The 20,796-nt window shown below is 32.4% G+C and overlaps 1 protein-coding gene across 1 annotated transcript in view; it reads right to left on the bottom strand.

Moving 5' to 3' along the window:
- ATRN (attractin) overlaps nucleotides 1–20,796 on the bottom strand; it is a 222,722-nt gene that overhangs the window by 140,161 nt on the left and 61,765 nt on the right. The window contains exons 6-9 of the mRNA XM_031943544.1: nucleotides 18,005–18,210; nucleotides 16,505–16,673; nucleotides 3,697–3,787; nucleotides 2,484–2,727 (exon numbers count right to left, since the gene is read on the bottom strand). Coding sequence (XP_031799404.1) covers nucleotides 2,484–2,727; nucleotides 3,697–3,787; nucleotides 16,505–16,673; nucleotides 18,005–18,210 — 710 coding nt within the window. The remainder of the gene's footprint in view (nucleotides 1–2,483; nucleotides 2,728–3,696; nucleotides 3,788–16,504; nucleotides 16,674–18,004; nucleotides 18,211–20,796) is intronic.

Raw genomic sequence — 20,796 nt, 5'->3', positions numbered from 1 at the left:
ATAGATTTTAACTATTATTATCTTTTAGCCCACTCTATATCTGGGGAGGTGATCATTCCACTTCCATGTGAGGAGGGTTAGTGATGAGGCATTAATTCCACACCAATGGAATCTGTTCCACTTGGGCACAGGTCTAAAAGTTAGCAAGTGTTTTCTGATATCAGATCCAAATCTCCCTCTATAAAACTTCCATTGCTCCTAGTCCCATTTTTTGCAGCCAAGTTGAACAAATTTCACCCTCTTCCACAGAACATCTTTTTATTTACTTCTAAGAGAGTAAGGTAATTTCTCTTCCTCAAGTTAAGTATATTCAGTTCCTTCCATTAATCCTCATATGACATGGCCTTCTCTCCTCTTGTTCCTATTCCCTCTAGAGAATGTACCTATGTCAACATCCTTGCTAAGTCAAAACTTAATACAATATTGCAGATGAAAACTGACCAAAACAGAAGACAAGTCTATTTCCTGTCTAAATAATCTATTAATTCAGTTTACTATTTGAATAATCTTTTTGGCTGCATTTTCACACTGGAAAAAATAGAAGTCCCAGACTTCAAGAAGGTTACAAAGATTTTTTCACTAATTCCTAAGAAATTCCAATTTCTAAATTGTGGTTCAAAGTGCCAGTTTGAGCCTTTGTGGCTTCCTGAGCTAGAAACCAGCCATATTCGTTTTCAGATGACCTCTTTTCTCACTGCTTCTCTATCTATTTCTAGTATTCATTTCTCCTTTTTATACCTTCCCTTGCTATCACTCTGGGCCACAGAAGTGCTGGTTTGGGGGAGATTTTTTAGAATTTATTAAAAAAAAAAAACATAGTATGCAGAAAAAAAATCAACAATATGGTTGCAGATAATCAGAAATGTATAGAAGACTACCTACACCTCAGTGTTTTGCTTGTTATATTAACCTATAATCCAAAGTTTCAAAATCCAAGGCCAGCAAGATTTCTTCCTGACTATGCTATATAATATCTAGTCCTCAAAAAGAATAATATATCTCTCATCCCTTCAATTCTACCTAGGTGCTTTGTTACTTATAAGATGATTTATAATATAGTCTAAATTTTTATTGCTTATTTTTATTGCTGGTAGATTTTTGCTATTCTATCCACATGTCTATGTAATTACTTATATAAATAGATATTCTTCTACAAAAAGGAATTTTAAAAAAACTATCTCAATTAATGTTTTCCATTGCCCCAAACCAAAAAAAAACATACCCAGTTCACTCCTAAAGTTTACAAAAGACAAGTGTTTTCATTACACAGTTTTTTCTTGAAGGAGCTTAAATCCAGCAGTAATTTAATACAAAATACTCAAATATTTACAATAATCTTTGTATAGTTATCATAAAAGAGGTATGAAAAAAAGTGCTAGCAAGTTTAAGGAAAAGATACTATTCAGTCGCTAAAGATCTGCAAAGGCTCCATGGAAAAGGCCACATTTTAGCTATGACTTGACAAAAGGACAAGATTTCATTAGGTGAAGAGCATTAGGAGGGAAGAGCAGGAATAATGGCTCTGTGGCAGCAAAGCATGAAACATATCTGGGTAACTGACTCTATGCAAGGTTATATGCTGGTTAGGTAGGCTTTGAACCTTCAGGGAACAACAATGTATTTTAAAAATGGAGCCTGAGGAGGTGGGATGAAATGAGGGTAGGGAGAAACAGAAAACAGGAAAACTGAACCATCCAAGACCTATACCATGATGGCATAGCTGGTGGCAATAAAAATGGACAAGAGAGGAGAAAGAAAAAGACTGTGGAGACAGAACTTCTTGGGCATTAGTGACTTTGGAATTAGGCAATTAAGGGAAAGGCAAGCATAACAGTTGCAAGCCTGGTTAATTAGAAGGATAGTGACAGGGCCACCAACAAAAGTTATCTGTGGGGATCACACAGAACTACATATTATTTTCTGAGGATAGATATCAAATCTTCTCTCAACTTGATATCCAACCTAGCATGTAAATACATATAGTATTCTGCATAAACCCATCATGTAAATCTAGTATTTTGCATGGAATAGGCATGTGGTTTTGTTTTTTTAATTGAATATCTATGATATCTATTAGTCATATCTATGAGCAGGGTTCTGGTTTATTTGTTCTTGTGGGCTTTTTTTCCTGGCAAGAGTATGATGAAGAAGAGGGAAGAAATGTAGAAAGGAGTCCCATTTTAGACGGATGAAATAACTTCAATTTCTTAAAAATTTCCTTATAGTTCTCAATTTTTAGTGCTATAATCACTTTTGTCACCTCAAGAGCTTATCCAAATGTCCACATTTCTCATGTTAGAGATTTCAAAACTGGTCAGTGGCTGAAATATTCAAATCTATTTTGCCATCTCTGATCTTCCATACCATATTGTTAACCAAGTTTTAGGAGAAAAGACTAGCTCAGTGTTAATTATGTAATAAATGTTAAAAAAAAAAAAAAAAAAAAAAAAAAAAAAAGCAACCACTGACAATAATGTACCTACCAATGTCATATTCCTGCACATTGCTTATGTAGCCATAGAGAGGACAGTGACCAAAGATGACCAGCATGACAACTCGGCCATTTTTCATTGTGACAATGTGTGCTGAGTGCCCAACAACTGCATACTGCTCCTTTGCTTTAGGGGCCAATAAAACCCATGATTCATTTTTAATGTGAAACACCCTCAACTCATTTGTCACATTGCCTGTTGAATCAATTTTTCCTCCATACATGTAGATTTTGTCCTAGAAACAAAATTTGGAAGAAATGTTAAAAGCCTCAAACACATTACATAAGAAATTCTTAATGACTGCTTTTAGATTCTAAACATTTGGAAAAGTCACTGAAGAGGTGTAGAATCACCTATAAAAATGATTTTCACAAACATGATTTTAATATAACATGTGACACTGAAATACAAGTTATGATACCTTTTTTTTTTTTTCAGGTAGGAATGAACATGATGCAGTGGCTAGGGCACTGGGCTTGGAATAGGGAAGATCTGGGTTCAAGGCCCACCTCTGACACTTACTAGCTGTGTTACCCTGGGCAAGTCATTTAATCACTCGGTGCCTCAGTTTCCTCATCTATGAAATGAGGAGGGCGTAGTCCATGGCCTCCAAGGTCATTTCCAATTCTAAATCTATGGTCCTATGGAGATTAAATTGTAATTATCACATGACATATCTCCAGCATCTGTCCACTCTTCCTGGTCTTCCTTTTATTGAAGTGTTTTGGAGAATAAAGTGACTTGGAAAAAAAAAAAACTCTACAGGTTTCTCACATTACCTCCTACCATGGATTTAAAAAAAAAAAAAAAAAACATGAAAACTGCTGTATAGTCTTACTGGGAAATAGGACTATTCTTTTTTAAAGTGATCTAAAAATTTATGAAAAAATATGCTTGCATATAATTAATTACATAAGCAGCTTTAATTTATTTTAGGATTTAAATGTCTTGCCCCACAATTCCATTTTCCTAATACAATATAAATTCTATTAAAAAAAATTACTCTTGATAGATGTCAATTTAAACTTCTTTTAATTTCTACTTATCTACTGCTCTGCTTTTTATTATGTTCTCCACATGGGAAGCAAGATTTTACCAATCAAGTCATGTTAAATCTTTTTTTTTAAACCACAATACATTAATGCAAATAAAACAATCACAGAAAAGTTAACAATTTCTCATGCCTGAGTGGAGACATTTTTACCTTGTATAATGCCAAAGAATGACCATATCTGACAACCACATCATTTACAGTTTGGTTCAGTGGAAGCCACTCCCCAGCATCAAGGTCATACCTGTACAACAAGGAGAGATTATGTTTTTACTCAAACAAAAATAAAAGCATTTCACATTCTGTTCTTTATTATTAATTCCATTCTTTATTATTAGTTCCACCACAGAGTCACACTAAACTTGACGAGGGGAGGAGTGTTCAGGGAGGAGCCATCTAGTTACACCAAATAAGTATTTGGATAAGTAAATGTCAGCTGAGCTCTAAAGAAAAGAAAGTGAATCATAACTGCTATGGAAAACAAAAGATGACCAATCCCTCCAAATTGGTGTTACTGCTTCATTATAGGGATAGGGACTAGGTCTGTGTTTTTATTGATCCAGGGAATTTCCAAATGAGGAAACTCCCTCTATCCATGCAGACTGGCATTTTCTGTGCAATTTACTGTGGGAGAGTTATCTAAATAACTGAGAGATTAAGTATTTGCCCAGTGTCACAGAGCTGTTGTGTGTTACAGGCAAGAATTGAACCTGGTTTTCCTGGCTCTGAGGCAAGCTCTCTAGACACTGTGCCATTCTGCAATTTCAAAAAAAGAGTTTACATGCCATCATTCCCAGGATAAACTTCAATTCAGCTCATAGACAGAAAGGTGAGAGAAAAAGATGGCAAGAAAAGAAAAGCAGCATAAGGAGAGGCTGAATGGTTATTTTAAGGGTTGTTAAGGGAATTCACATTCACATGCACTGTATTTCATGCTCACTTAAAACTGGCATTGGTAACCTTAATTTTCATTATCAGATCTTCTATTTTAATTCATTATACAAAAATAAATATTAAATACAACACAACAAAAACAAACTTTGCTGTGATGCCATGACTGCTCATTTGTTATATCCCATGGAATTGCTTTATTTCACCTCATATTTTTTTTCAGAACAAAATTAACCACATTAGGCAGGTGTGTGTGTGTGTGTGTGTGTGTGTGTGTGTATTTAAGATAGAAAGTGCCTGTTACTTCAAATTATTTTAAGAATTTTACAAATTACAAAAAGAATTTACAAACTGTGTTATTCCCAAATCTGTGCTTTTGGATCTTTTTCTAATTCCTCATATTATTTAAACAAATCTAGAAATCAATGCATTTTCAGTATGATAAAAAAAAAATTAAGACCTTTTGGTTTCCTAAAAATCTAGGCTTTTAAAAGTTTTACATGTGCATGTAAAATTTTAAATTCATTTCTAATAAAATCAAAAGTTTTGAATTAAAAAGCAACAAGTATGCTAAATCAAATTACTTCTATGCCAGACTGTATCAAGAACTGTTTTTCAATTAAGATTTTATATTTGCCCAAGAACCCATTAGAGTTTGATCTTTTTAAAAAGATCAAGGTCAGAAAGTTTTCAAACTGTATATTTATACATTTATATCTGAACTTTATGTTCAAAAATAAATAAGCCTATTGCCTATGTGGTCATAGAAAAAAGATTGGAAATCACTCTATACTGGATTATAGTGAACCAACACTTGGATTCTAATTAGCTTTTGTGATCATGGGCAATAACTTTCCTGATCTTCAATTTACTTACTTATAAAATGAAGTACTAATATCAATAAGATAATGTATGTGAAATCTATTATAACTATAAAAGACTGCATAAATATCAGCTATTATATTTCAAAGAAATTAAACATTTCTTTAAATAGTATGTACAAAGTCAAAATATTCGAGAAATAATTGCCACTAATACAGAGATGATATATTTAAAGCCCATATATAACATGTTATTTAAAACATTCATTTTTTCCATGAGGGTAGTAACTATACCTTATCTAAATTTTAGTATCTTCCTCCTCCCATCTTCTCCCATACCACAGAGTTTTTGCACACAGGGTATTTACTGAACTCAAGTCAATAAACTATGTAATGAAACAGAAATCAAGAAATAATATGCAGTCTAATATATCCCCAACATTGTGTAATTATTACTTAAATTGTGAATAAAAAACTTGAAGTTACATTAAGAATGTAGGTGATATAAAAAGATTTCAGTAAAGATATTTTTCTTTAAAAAATAAAAAAGATAAAAGCAATTCAACAAGGAAAAGTTCTGTTAGATAAAAGTAACTCATAATCTGCAACTCAAACTTACAAAGTACTTCTAAGTAATGTACCGGGGGAAAACATTTGGAATCAGAAGACAAAGATTCAAATTTCACCTGTTTCTTACTACTTGACCTAAGTTTCTTTACCTGTAAAATGAAGGGGCTGGAGCAGATGTTCTCTCAGGTCCCTTTCTGATCTAAATATTATGAGTCCATGAGCCTCATGAGACAGAGAATATCAAAAATATTTTCATTTAAGAAATGAGAAAAATGAGTCTTAGAAAAGTTAACTTATTTGCCCACAGGCACACTATGAGCTAAGCATTGCTGGTAATGAAATCCACATCTTCTGATTTCATGATCAGTGAATGCTTTTTCTATTAGATCATACTGCCTCTTATAAGCCTCAATATATTCTTATACTATTATTATCTATGGTCATTTATGACATAGATTTTGATGGGTAAAAAGCCTTAAAATGTTCTTTGCCAATCCACAAATAAATCATCATTATTATTCATCATCATTAAAGATATACTCCCCTTTGGTATTGACTTTTAAACAATTAAGTAGATAAAAAGAAATGACTCGTCAAGACTGAGCATGAGAAAATACTTTTTAAGTAATAAATATGATGTTCTTGGCCCTGTATCCTAAAACAATTCCTATTATTTATTTAGAGGAAATTTACAAACTCTGTTATTCCCAAATCTGTGCTTTTGGATCTTTAACTTTAATGCTACCTGTTCAACTATTATAAGATTTCCCTGAAATAAACTTTTGCTAAAGAATCAGTGCATCACCATATTTTAAAACTTTCAAGATGTCATACCTACTTTCTCCCCAGTGCCTTAGTGGATTTTTCTTTATTATAAGTTGCATGCTTATAGAATTCTCCAAACTTACTTTAATCAGACAAGAAAACTACAATCGAACACTTGTTTTTAGCATGGTAGGTATATTGGGATAATTGGTTAAGTCTTAAAAGGTGAAATGAGAGAAGTAATGGTTCATTTGCATCTACTCTGTTTAAGAAAACCTCCTTACAATTGCTACCTACAATTATATTTATAAAAACTCTGCTCTGCAAATTAAAGCTTCGATCTTTCTGATATAACCACAAAAGCAAAACCATCATTTGAGAGTCCTCCCTACCTCCCAAGAAAAAAGAAAAGAAATCCATCACAAAGTTTTCACTTGCCTAGCAATATCATCAACAAATATCTGAAAAATTCTCATCCTATAAAGATAAGCACTTCTGCCAAGATCCTGCAGATTTAGTCTATACATGCTCAAGGACCAACTACCTTTATAAGTAAAGCCATGATCAAATAAAAAATTAAGATCCAAAAAGCAGCAATTGAGAAATCCTAGCTTCCAACCAATTAGAAGACTTAGAAGTCCAAAACCCAGATCAAAAAGCAGAAAACAGAGAAAACTCTGCAGAAATAAGTATAAAAATATAGGGATGGATAATTAAACCACGCTATCTATTCTTGGATTGTTGTCATAAGTCAAATGTATTACAGTGGGGATTTTTCTTCTAGTATAGATAGGACTAGCTAGTCACTGAGGGCTCTTCCAGATTTTAAATTCTATAATTCTCTCACTTCATAAAACCTAGGTGATATGCTCCTTTGGGATTTGAAATGAAACAATTGGGGGTCAGGGCTTACCACACAACCATCAATGAAAGCTATATCCTTGCAGCTCTCATTAAATAAAAATGGAACCAAGAACATGTAAGAATAGTCACTGTTTTACTTCTAGACAAAGGAAAAGTACAATCTTTTGTTATGGTAAAGATCTCAAAGGTGGATTAGGGTCACCAACCTTCAGGACTTCAAATACACATGTTATTTATTGTGCTTATCTCTTTTTCAAGTACAGTTAAGTATATTCTCACAATAAAGGAACAGGTCCTATTAAAGTCTGTAGCACTGTCTTTGAAAAGCAATGGTCACTTTTAGACTCTGAAAAGTCACTGGAAGAGGACTATAATAAAGAAATGTACAATTAGCTTTTACCAGATAAAAAATGTGTGTATATATATATATATATATATATATATATATATGCATGCATGCAAGTATATGTGTATATGTATGTACCTCTAAAACAATGAGTTTGTATGTAACCTATTATACAGAAATTCATAGTAAAATAGTTCATGCAACCAAAATAAACAATTTAACTATTTTTGTAGATGAATTTTCATTCATCTTTTAATGAAACAGAAGCATAGCATACTACCAGTTAAAGGGCTTAATCATAATAAAAAGTATTAGTTGCTAATAATTTCTGTCATTACACTACCTTAAAGCCCTGATGATTTTAAGGAAATGATAAAGCTAATACAGTTACTGAGAGTTCTGTCTTTCAGTTATGGCCAGGAAGAGAATACTTAAATAAATAATAGAGATGATGACAAAAAACAAACCAAAAACTTTTAATTACATAAAATAGAAAAGCTTTTATGTGAACAAAATCAATGCAACAAGAAAAAGTGAAGTTATGCATGATGGAAAAAACATTTGCAATAAATATGGGACAAGTATCTAATATCCAAGATATATAGAGGACTATACAAATACAGAGAGCTAATACAAATACAAGACCAAGAATCATTCCCCAATGAAAAAAAAACAAAAAAAAAAAAAAAAAAAAAAAAAAAAAAAAAAAAAAAAGCTATTAACAACCATATTGAAGACTATTCCAAACACCAATAAGAGAAATGCAAATAAAGCAAATCTATGCTTCTACCAAGCAAATTGGTAAATACGACAGAAAATGGAAATAGTCAATGCTGGAGGGGCATGGAAAAACAGACACACTAATTCTATGTTGGGGAAGCTAACTTCATCAAGTTTTTAAAGTGACTAAAATATCCATAATCCAAGACACTACTGCTAGGCATGTGCCCTCCAAGGATCTCAAAACAGAAAGAAGTCCCACAGATTGCAAAATATTCATGGCTGTGTTTAGTAGTAGCAAAAACCTGGGACAAAATATCAATGCTCTGTAATTAGGAGATGGCTAAAAAACTGTAGTATATGAATGTAATAGATATTACTATGTTATAAAGGAATATTAATATTTAGAATCAAGAAGCATCAAAAATTTTCTATGACTTATGAAGAGTAATGGAAGGAGAACCAGGAACACAACATACATTATGAGAACAATGTAAAGGAAACATAAGTAGTAGTTATAGTCACAAAGCTTGACAAAAAGATTATGAAATATGCTTCCCTTACTTCCTTCCAGATATTATATAGATACTATATATATGTTAGTCTCAGGTGATATGCCCATTAATTTTCTTCCCCCAGAAGCAATAAACTGGGAATTAGAAGGGAAGCAATAAACTGGGAAAACATCTTCACAGTTAAAGGTTCTGATAAAGGCTTCATTTCCAAAATATATAGAGAATTGACTCTAATTTATAAGAAATCAAGCCATTTTCTGATTGATAAATGGTCAAAGGATATGAACAGACAATTCTCAGATGAAGAAATTGAAACTATTTCTAGTCATATGAAAAGATGCTCCAAGTCATTATTAATCAGAGAAATGCAAATTAAGACAACTCTAAGATACCACTACACACCTGTCAGATTGGCTAAGATGACAGGAAAAAATAATGATGATTGTTGGAGGGGATGTGGGAAAACTGGGACATTGATTCATTGTTGGTGGAGTTGTGAACGAATCCAACCATTTTGGAGAGTAGTTTGGAACTATGCTCAAAAAGTTATCAAACTGTGCATACCCTTTGATCCAGCAGTGTTACTACTGGGATTATATCCCAAAGAGATTATAAAGAAGGGAAAGGGACCTGTATGTGCACGAATGTTTGTGGCAGCCCTTTTTGTAGTGGCTAGAAACTGGAAACTGAATGGATGTCCATCAGTTGGAGAATGGCTGAATAAATTGTGGTATATGAATATTATGGAATATTACTGTTCTGTAAGAAATGACCAACAGGATGATTTCAGAAAGGCCTGGAGAGACTTACACGAACTGATGCTGAGTGAAATGAGCAGGACCAGGAGATCATTATATACTTCAACAACGATACTGTATAAGGATGTATTCTGATGGAAGTGGATTTCTTTGACAAAGAGAAGATCTAACTCAGTTCCAACTTATCAATGATGGAGAGAAGCAGCTACACCCAAGAAAGAACACTGGGAAATGAATGTAAACTGTTTGCATTTTTGTTTTTCTTCCCGGGTTATTTTTACCTTCTGAATCCAATTCTCCCTGTGCAACAAGAGAACTGTTCGGTTCTGCACACATATATTGTATCTAGGATATATTGCAACATATTTAACATATATAGGACTGCTTGCCATCTAGGGGAGGGGGTGGAGGGAGAGAGGGGAAAAATTGGAACAGAAGTGAGTGCAAGGGATAATGTTGTAAAAAATTACCCTGGCATGGGTTCTGTCAATAAAAAGTTATTATAATAAAAAAAAAAAAAAACAAGAAAAAAAATTTTTTTCTTCCCCCATTTTATTCTTTGTTAGGAAGAATGATATGATGTTAAAACCAAAGCTGCCAATAAATAAAGGAATGAAAGGAAGGTAATGAGAGAAAGGGAGAGGTAGAATGAGAGCAAATTATCACATATAAAAGACAAGAAAAAGCTTTTGAAGTAGAGGGGAAAAGGAGAGCAACAAGAAGAGTAAGGGGAATGAATGAACCTTACTTTCATTAGAATTGGCTTAAAGAGGGAAACATACATTCAATTAGGTATAGAAATCTATCTTACTCTACAGGAAAGTAGGAGGGGAAGGGGATAAGAGAGGAGTGTGATAGAAGGGAAAGTAAAATGGAAAAGAGTATAGTCAAGCAAAATACTTGTAAAAGCAAACCACTGTGGAGGAGGGACAGAGTAAAAGGAGAAAGAATAGAATAAACAGGAGGCAATTACAAGTTGGCAAAAATAATTGAGAGAAAAAAATTTTCAAGCAAGATTTTTTGATAAAGGCCTCATTTCTCAAACATAAAAAGAACTGAATCAAATTTATAAAACTAAGAATCATTCCCCAATTATTAAATTGATCAAAATATATGGACAGTTTTCTGATGAAGTAATCAAAATTATCTATAATCACATAAAAAATACTCTAACTCACCAATATAAAATAAAACAATTCTGAGGTACCACCTTATATTTATCATATTGGCTAAAAGGACAGAAAAAGAAACTGACAAATATTGGAGGGGATGGGAAAAATGAGACATTACTGCAGTGTTGGTGGAGTTGTGAACTAATTCAGCCATTCTGTAGAGCAATTTGGAACTATGACCTATGCTTACCCTTTGACCTAGCAATACTACTTCTAGGTCTGTATCCCATTTAAAATTTTTAAAAGTATTTATAAAAATAAAAATAAATTTTAAAAAAGATTTAAAAAAGAAAAAGGAAAAGAACCTGTATGTACAAAAAAATATTTATGGCAGCTTTTTTCTTGTGGCAAAGAACTGAAAACTGAGAGGATGCCCTAACAACTGGGGAATGGATGAATAAACTGTGATAGGTGATTATGATGAAATACCATTGTGCTATGACAGGATAAGCTTCAATTAAAAGAGGGAAATCTATGTTATATGTCAGCCATATTAATATTGTTTTAGAGTATTCAAGACAATGAGATAGTATAAGGTTGAAATACTGCTGTGGCATAGGTGGAGTTAGAAAAATATGGAAAGACTTAGAACCTAAGGATAATGTTATCCACCTTCAGAAAAAGAAGACAAAAAAGCATAGTACAATGTTACACAAATGTGTATCTATATGTCTTTATAGGTATGTATGTATATATGTATGTGTGTGTATATATGTGTGTGTGTGTATGTTTGCATTCATAAATATATCCATGCTTAACTGTAAAGTCTGCTTGGAGAGGGTGGGGAAGAGGAAAGGGGTAAAAAAGAATAAAGCAAAAAGTGTACAGGTGAGAACAAAAAAAACATTACAAGGAAGCAGTTTTGAACACAATGTGTTCTATAATTATATGTTATTATATATGTTCTATTATTATATATATTACATGTGCTTTCTTGAAATGGAAGTTTATTGTAACATTTCGAATTCTGTTACATTCTGCTGTGCACATGACAATAGGGTTTTTTTTTTTCTATTTTGTATTTGAGTTTTAAATAAATAAATACATTTATTAAAAACGGAGAGAAAAAAGATATGATGAGCAATTTACTATCAGGAAAACCTGGAAAAACTTTCAAGAGCTGATGCAAAATGAAATGTACTGTGTACAAAGTTGTCTTGGTGAGAATTTGGTGAGAATTTTCTCAGCAATACAATGATCCAAGACAACTCTGAAGTACTTAATGATGACAAATGCTATCCATATCTAGACAAAAAACTGATGGTATCTGAAAACAGACAGAAGCTTTTTTTTTTTTAATTGTCTTTATTTTTTCTTGAGATATTTTTTTTTTTTTTTGTGGTTTATGTGTTCTTTTACAACATGACTATTAGGGAAATGTTTTGTATAACTACACATGTATAACCTTTATCGAATTGCTTGCAATCTCAATGGGGGGGAGGGGATTGAGAGTGATGATAAAGATAGGAAGAATATTTGCAACTCAAAATTTTAAAAATGAATGTTAAAAATAGTTTTTACATATGACTGGTAAAAAAATACTGAATAAAACAAAATGTAAATAGAATCAGCCAAATGCAATAAAAAACTCATTGACGAAAACGATTGCTTTAAAATTAGAATTGGCCAAATAAAAAAGGTTAAAAAAGCTAACTGAAGAAAATTATTCCTTAAAAATTAGGATTGAGCAAGTGGAAGCTAAAAACTCTTATGAGACATCAAGGATAGTGGAACAAAATGAAAAGAATGGAAAAATAGGAAAAAATGTAAACTACCTCATTGGAAAATTGATCTAAGAGAGATAATTTAAAAATTATTGCACTACTTAAAAGCCATGATTTAAAAAAGAGCCTGGACAGCATCTTTAATGAAATCAAGGAAAACTATCCTGACATCCTAAAAGCAAAGGATAAAACAGCAATTAAAAGAAACCTCTGATCACCTCTCAAAACAGACCCCAGAATAATATAGTAGGCTATTCCAGAACTATCAGGTCAAAGAGAAAACACTGCAAACCAGAAAAAACAATCAAAATATCAAGTAGCCACAGTCAGGATCACACAGGATGCAGCAACTTCTACATTAAAGGACAGGAGGGCTTAGAATATGACATTCCAGAAGGCAAAAGAACTTGGATTACTCCAAGAATTAACTACCCAGCAAAACTGAACATAATCTTTCAAGGGAAAAGATGAATATTCAATTAAATAAGAGGACTTTGAAACTTTCCCAATGAAAAGATCAGAGCTGAACAGAAAATTTAATTGGTAAATACAAGACTTAAGAGAAGCATAAAAGATAACCAGGAAAAACAAAACAAAACATGGTATTGCACAAAGTTAAACTGTTTATACACCTACATGGGAAGATAATATTTATAACTCTTAAGAACTGAATCTCTAATAGCACAGTTAGAAGGAATTTACTTCAGAGAAAATGTGAGTGAAAATTGATTTTGATGTGATATTTTTTAAAAAAAATTAAGGGATGCGCTAGAAGAAAAAGAAAGGGGGAAGCAAAAATAGAGTAAATTATATCACATGAGGAGGCAAAAAGACTTTTTACAGTAGAAGGAAAGAAGAGAGGGGGTAAACATTGTTTGACCCTTATTTTCATCGAATTTGGCTCAAAGAGAGAATAATATAGACATTCAGTTGGATAAAGATATCTACTTTATCCTGTAGAAAGTAGAAAGGGAAGGGGAAAATAAATGGAAGGAAGTGCTGACTGAAGGCACTGAAGGAAGTGAGGAAGGCAATGGTCAAAAGCAAAACATGGGTGAGGAGGGACTGGGTGAGAGTATAAATGGGAAAAATAGGATGGAGGGAAATATACAGTAACTATAATTGTTAATTTCAATAATAAACATATATTCACCAAGTATAAGTGTGACCTCTAAATCCTTAGAGAAGTAAAATGGCTTACAAGGAAGAAATAGACAGTAAAACCATACTAGTGAGAGACCTCAATCTCCCATTCTCAGAACTAGGTAAATCTAAGCACAAAACAAACAAAAAAAGAAGTTAAGAAAATGAATATAGAATTATAGAAAAGTTAGGTATGACATGTCTAGAAAAAACTGAATGGGGATAAAGAGGAATATTTTTTTTCCATAAAAACTGACCATGAATTGGAGCATAAAAACCAACCATGTATTGGAGCATAAAAACCTCACAATCAAATGCAAAAAGGCAGAAATAATAAATGCATCCTTTTTAGATCGTAAATTACATGTAATAAATGGCTATGGAAAAATAGGTTGAAAATTAACAGGAAACTAAATAATCTAATCCTAAAGAATAAGTGAGTCAAACAAGAAATCATACAAACAATCAATAAGGAATGAGAACAATGAGACAACATAGCAAAATTTATGGGATGCTGCCAAAGTAATACTTGGGGGAAATTTTATCTTTCTAAATGTGTACATGAATAAAATAGAGAAAAAGCAGATAAATGAATTGGTCGTGCAATTTAAAAAACTAAAAAAAGAACAAAATAAAAAATCCCCAGTTAGACAACAAATTAGAAATTCTGAAAATCGAGAGATGAATAAAATCAAAAGTAAGAAAACTATTAAACTAACAAGTAAAACCAAGATCTGGTTTTATGAAAACAAAAACAATTAAATAAACTTTTGGTTAATTTGATTAGAAAAAAGAAAACCAAATTATCAGTATCAAAAATGAAAAGGGCAAATTCTCCAGCAATGAAGAGGAAATTAAAGCAATAATTAGGAGCTACTTTGCTCATATGCCAATAAATTTAATGATCTAAATGAAATGGATGGAAAAAAATATAAATTGCCCAAATTAAGAAAACAGGCAGTTTTCAGGTGAAGAAACTAAAGCTATCTATAATCATATGAAAAAATTATCTGGATCACTATTAATTAGAAAAATGCAAATTAAAATAACTGAGGTACTACCTCATACCTATCAGTCTGGCTATGACAGAAAAGGAAAATGATAGTAAAATGGAAAATGATAAAATATGGGAAAACTGAGACACCAATATTTGGTTGATGGAATTGTTATTTAATTCAACCATTCTGGAGAACAATTTATAACATGCCCAAAGGGCAATCAAACTGTGCATAATACTCTTTGATTTAGCAATATCACTACTGGGTCTGTATCCCACAGAGACCTTAAAAAAGGAAGAAGGACATATATAAACAAAAATATTTATAAGAGCTCTTTTTATGACTTAGCTCTTCTCAGCATTACAATGATCCAAGATAATGCCAAAAGACTCATGACAGAAAATGTTATACACGCCCAGAGAAAGAGCCATGGAGTCTGAATGCAGATCAAAGGAGAATGTTTTCACTTTTCAGATTTGGGGTGTGTGTGTGTACATACGTATGACTTTAGCTTTTTGTTCTGTTTCTTCTCTCATAACATGACTAATGTTGAAACAGGTTTACATGACTGCACAAGTATAAACCTTTATCAGATTGCTTGCTGTCTTAGGAAAGGAAAGATGGAAGGAAAAGAAGGAGGAAGAAAACATTTGGAACACAAAATCTTTTTTTAAAAAATAATGTTGAATTGTACATAGTAACAGCAAAAGTGTGCAGAAGATCAACTTTTATAGACTGCTCTTCTCAGCAATACAATGATCTAAAATAAAGTTTCATGATGGAAAATGCTATTAATATCCAGACAAAGAACTATAGAGTCTGAATGTACATTGAAGAAAACTATTTTCACTTTTTTTTTGCTGTTTTTCTTTCTTATGGTTTTTCCCTTTTGTTCTGACTCTTCTTTTACAACATGACTGGTGTGAAAATATGTTTGATATGACTATACATGTATAGCCTATATAAGATTGATTGACATCTTGGGAAGAGATGAAAAATGGAAATCAAAATCTTATAAAAGTAAATGTCAAAAACTAATAAAATTTTTTTAAAATAATAAAAAAGAAAAACTATATATAACAAAAACAATGCATGTTGAATACTATCTTTACATGTATTTGGAAAAAGTAAAATGCTTTTACAAAAAAAAAAATCATTTCCTCTATAAAATAAACTATTTGAATCATTTAACTCTACCAAAACCAATCTGAATATATAAACAGGACTATCAATCAGTCTCTTTGAAAAACCAATCTATTTTAGATGTCCTTCTCTTTAAGGCAGAATGATGGCCGGATAAGAAGAGAATAGTTGAGAAGTCTTGAAAGCAGAAAATCAGGAAAGAACAGTTGTTAGGAAAACCAACAAAGGAGAATGTTATCAGCAGAAGGGAATGTATTGTGCTTGTTTATGTCAGAAAATATTATACTTTTTATTGGAATACCAGCACAATCCCATGTCTTTAAATAGTTACTATTGAAACATTTAAAATATTTTTGATAAAAAAAGTGGATTTCTCTCACTTTTAAAACCCCGAGTAGAATTTATAACATAAATGTCAAAATTATGTTTGAAAGGGAAAGTATTTTTCTTTCATGATCATGGTGGGGTTTTTTGACAATGTTTAACACCACCCATATTTGCAAAATGTTCAACAAAAGTTATTCAACTTACGCGAGAACCATGTTGTAATCTGAATGGTTGAACATATAACCTCCAACAACCCACATTATGTTACCACTGACAACAGCTTTGTGGGATGCTCTGGGGAGCTTTGGCTGAGAGTATTCCTCCCGAGTCCAAAATGACTGATTAGCTGGCACAGGAACTGCACAGCCAGGTCCTGTGAAAAACATGATAAACAACGGTTAAATAAAAGAAGATTTTACATTCACAGAGATTTGTTTTTTATATCTGATAAACTGAATCATAGAAAAATGTACCTAAAACAAGAAATATCACCAAGTTTCTCTCTCTCATATATAATCTCAGCATCTATATAGAAAACAAAATGCTTGAGAATTTTTACCTCTCAATACTATTCTACTAAATAGACCAAATCTGAGTTATAACTATTGATTTCAAATAAACATCACTAAAATCTGAAATCACATCACTTGTGCTGATGACAAGAGATTAGGCTCAAACTAAATTTTATTTGAAGTCATGCACCATGGGTGGCTTTCAGGAAAGACTATATAGGTAATGATAGTGGTTAAGTAAGACAAAAGATAAAACTTAAGAAGAATTTCTCTGCTAAACTAGTACTACAAACATTAACAAAGATTTGATCCTTCTAATTTGTACTATTACTAAATCTGGTATTTATATAATATTATTTATGTCAGAAACTTCATGCACACATTATATAGGCAATCTTAAAGCTAGACAAAACTCAGATTCCCCAAAATGCAATAGCCATAACATATTTTTAGATAGGAGTTTGACTTTTATTTGTCATTATGAAGATAATGATGGGTATTTAAGAAGTACATAATACTTAATTGATGAAATTCTAAATGCCAACCAAAAACTAGTAATATCAGTAAAATGCTTTTAAAAACACTTGGGAAAAGACTTTCAAAAATAAATCCATTTTCTTTCCCCAAAGAAAAAGCAGAACATTCTGGGGGACAAAAGCAATTTTCTTCAATTTCAAAAATGACTGTGATTCTGTAAAAGTTCACTGACCAAATTTTGGCTGTATCCTTTTTCCTACATCCCATTCAAAAATGTCTTTTTTGGAAGCCTACCAAGTCACATGTTCTCCTTTTCTATGATTTTCTAAGAGAAAGTTCCTAGGGAAATGCATTTTATAATCATTCTTCTTACTTCCTAGATCACATTTCTGACATATCCCCATAGTAGCTGAGACCAAGATGCTGTATACAATTATTCAGAGATTTCAAATCCCAATTTGTGTGAATAAAAAACAAGGTTCTTGTGTTCAGGGGCTCAAATCTAAATCCTCTTCTAGCTACCCAATACAAACTTAGCTACATACCTTTAGAACTTAAAGGCATAATATAAAACCCTAATAAGCTAAAAGTTCAATTATCACAAATGTGTATGTGCTGAAGTTTCAAATCATATGTAATTCATTTAAGTGTCTTCAAAGGAGAGAGAGAGGTTAGGGAATCAAAGGCGAACAAAATATGCAAAAATTCTTCTCACCCTGCCAGTTTGGGAAGCAAGAGCATTCTTTAACATCACTTGAATTGCAGATGCCTCGATTTGGATAGCCACAGTCATCTGTACAGTAAGGAATATCACAGGATTCTCCTTTCCAGTATTTTGAACACTCACACTTCACAGTGTTGCTGTCATTACTGAGTTTACATACTCCTCGACCAGAACAGTTATTGGGGCACATGTCGAAACTATAAACACAAGAAGAATGTCAGTACCAACAAAATATCAGCATATCTGGAAGAACTTTTGCAAAAGGTTCATGAGTTCAACTAACTTTTACCTACCCATTAACAACATCTACTATATCACAACAACAATGCTATTGAGCCAAAAGAGTAACTAGAAAGAACATAGTCACAGAGTGAGAAGTACCTATCCCTTCATCTTTCAAGAGAAATTTAAAAATCAGGAGCTAATATGATAAGAAACATGCCCAAGAAAAAGAAGATGAAAAGGAAATTCTTTTCAAATCTATCAGGGCTAAGTAGAGAAGAATGAAGGATACAGAGTTAAAATACAAACAGTATTAAGCTCATTCCTTGACCCTATAACTAATTTTGGCTTCAAATAACTGACCTTTAGGTACAAACCTTTTGGATTTCTACCTGTGTTTGTTACTCAAATCATTTCAGTAGTGTTTGACTCCTAGTGACCCCATTTGGGGATTTCTTAGCAAAGACATACTGGAGTAGTTTGCTCTTTTCTTGTCCTGTTCATTTTCCAGATGGGGAAACTGAGGCAAATAGAGTTAACTGATTTGCTCAGGCTCACAGAGCTAATAAATGTCTGAGATTATAGCTGAAATCAAGAAGATGAGTCTTGATAACTCCAGGTACTTTACTGCACCACCTAACTGCCCCTGTATTGCTCAAGGAAATTTTCTTAATCTTTCTCAGCCTTAATATCAAAGTCTATAACATGGAAGTAGTATACTATAGTACTTACTTCATCGGATTGTTATGAGGACCAAATGAAATAATATATGAAAAACATTTTATAAATCTTAGAGCTCTAGATAATGGTCAGCTGTTAAAGTATTTGTCAGAAACTGCTACAATGATGTCTATGTAGGAAAACAAGATGTTTAACATTCTTTGCAATTATATAAAAACATGGGTAGGAGAGGGGATAGGAGAACAAGTTTTCTGTTTTAACAGTAATTCACTGATAGCCTTAATCTCTCAAGGAAGCATGAGTCATAAAGATTATCCTGGCACTTACTCTAAAATGAAGAGTGACCAGTAAATGGCCTAAAGAGGCAAATTTATGAGTTCTGACTTCTTCCAATGATTCCCAAACAGTATTAAGAAAAATGTTTATCAAAGCACAAGAGAAAAATTCAAGGGTCAATTATAGCTGGTAAATAAGACATCATAATGAGAGCCAAGCTCTATAAATCTATTCCAAAATATTTTCCCTGTATTTATTAAAAGTTTTTTTTAATAGCTCTTTATTTTTCCAAATACATGCAAAGATAGTTTTCAACATTCACCTTTGCAAAACCTTGTGTTCCAAATTTTTCTTTCCCCCTTCCTCTCTCCTCTATATAGCAAGCAATCCACTATAGATTAAACATATGCAATTTTTCTAAACATATTTCTATATTCCTCATACTGTGCAAGAAAAATCAGATGAAAAGGGAAAAAAGAAACACAAGAAAAGGAAAAAAAAAAAAAAGAAAAAACCAAGCAAACAAACAATTCTAACACCCAAAAAAGGTGAAAATACTATACATTTATCTATATTCAATCCCCACAGTCCTCTTTCTTGTTGCGGATGGCTTTCTCCACCACAATTCTATTGGAAATGCCTTGAATCATCTCACTAGTGAAAAGAGCCACATCCATCAGAATCGATTATCATATTATCTTGTTATTGTTGTGTATACTGTTCTACTCACTTCACTTAGGATCAGTTCATGCAAATCTTTTCAGACCTTTCTATTATCAGTTTATTCATCATTTCTTATAGAACAATAATATTCCATAACATTCATATACCATAATTTATTCAGCCAACTGATAGGCATTCACTCAGTTTCCAGTTCCTTGCCATTACAAAAAGGGCTGCTATAAACATTTTTGCACATGTGGGTTCTCTTCCTTCTTTTATGGTTTCCTTGGGATATAGACCCCAATAATGGTACTATTGGATCAAAGGGTATGCACATTTTGATAGCCCTTTGGGCATAGTTCCAAATTGCTCTCCAGAACAGTTGGATCAGCTTACAATTCCACCAACAATGGTGTCCCAGTTTTCTCATATCCCTTCCAACAATTATCGTTATCTTTTTCTGTCATCTTAGCAAATCTGAAAAGCAATATCTCAGAGTTGTCTTAATTTGCATTTCTCTGATCAATAGTGATTTAGAGCATCTTTTCATATGACTAGAAATAGCTTTAATTTCTTCATCTGAAAATTGTCTCTTCATATCCTTTGACCATTCATCAAATGAGGAATGGCTTGTATTCTCACAAATTTAAGTCAATTCTCTATATATTTTAGAAATGAGGCCTTTATCAGAAATACCGGATGTAAAACATTTTCTCCAACTTTCTGCTTCATTTCTAATCTTGACTACATTGGTTTTGTTTGTACAAAAACTTATTAATTTAATATAATCAAAATTATCCATTTTGCATTTCATAATGTTCTCTAGTTCTTTTTTGGTCATAAATTCCTTCCTTCTCCACAGATCTGAGAGGTAGACTATCCCTTGTTCCCCTAATTTGCTTATATATCAGCCTTTATGTCTAAATCATGAACCCATTTTG

This window comes from Sarcophilus harrisii, chromosome 6, assembly GCF_902635505.1.
Source record: "Sarcophilus harrisii chromosome 6, mSarHar1.11, whole genome shotgun sequence".
Lineage (NCBI taxonomy): Eukaryota > Metazoa > Chordata > Mammalia > Dasyuromorphia > Dasyuridae > Sarcophilus > Sarcophilus harrisii.
Note: the sequence above shows the minus strand (reverse complement) of the source record. Positions and strands in the feature narration are given on the sequence as shown.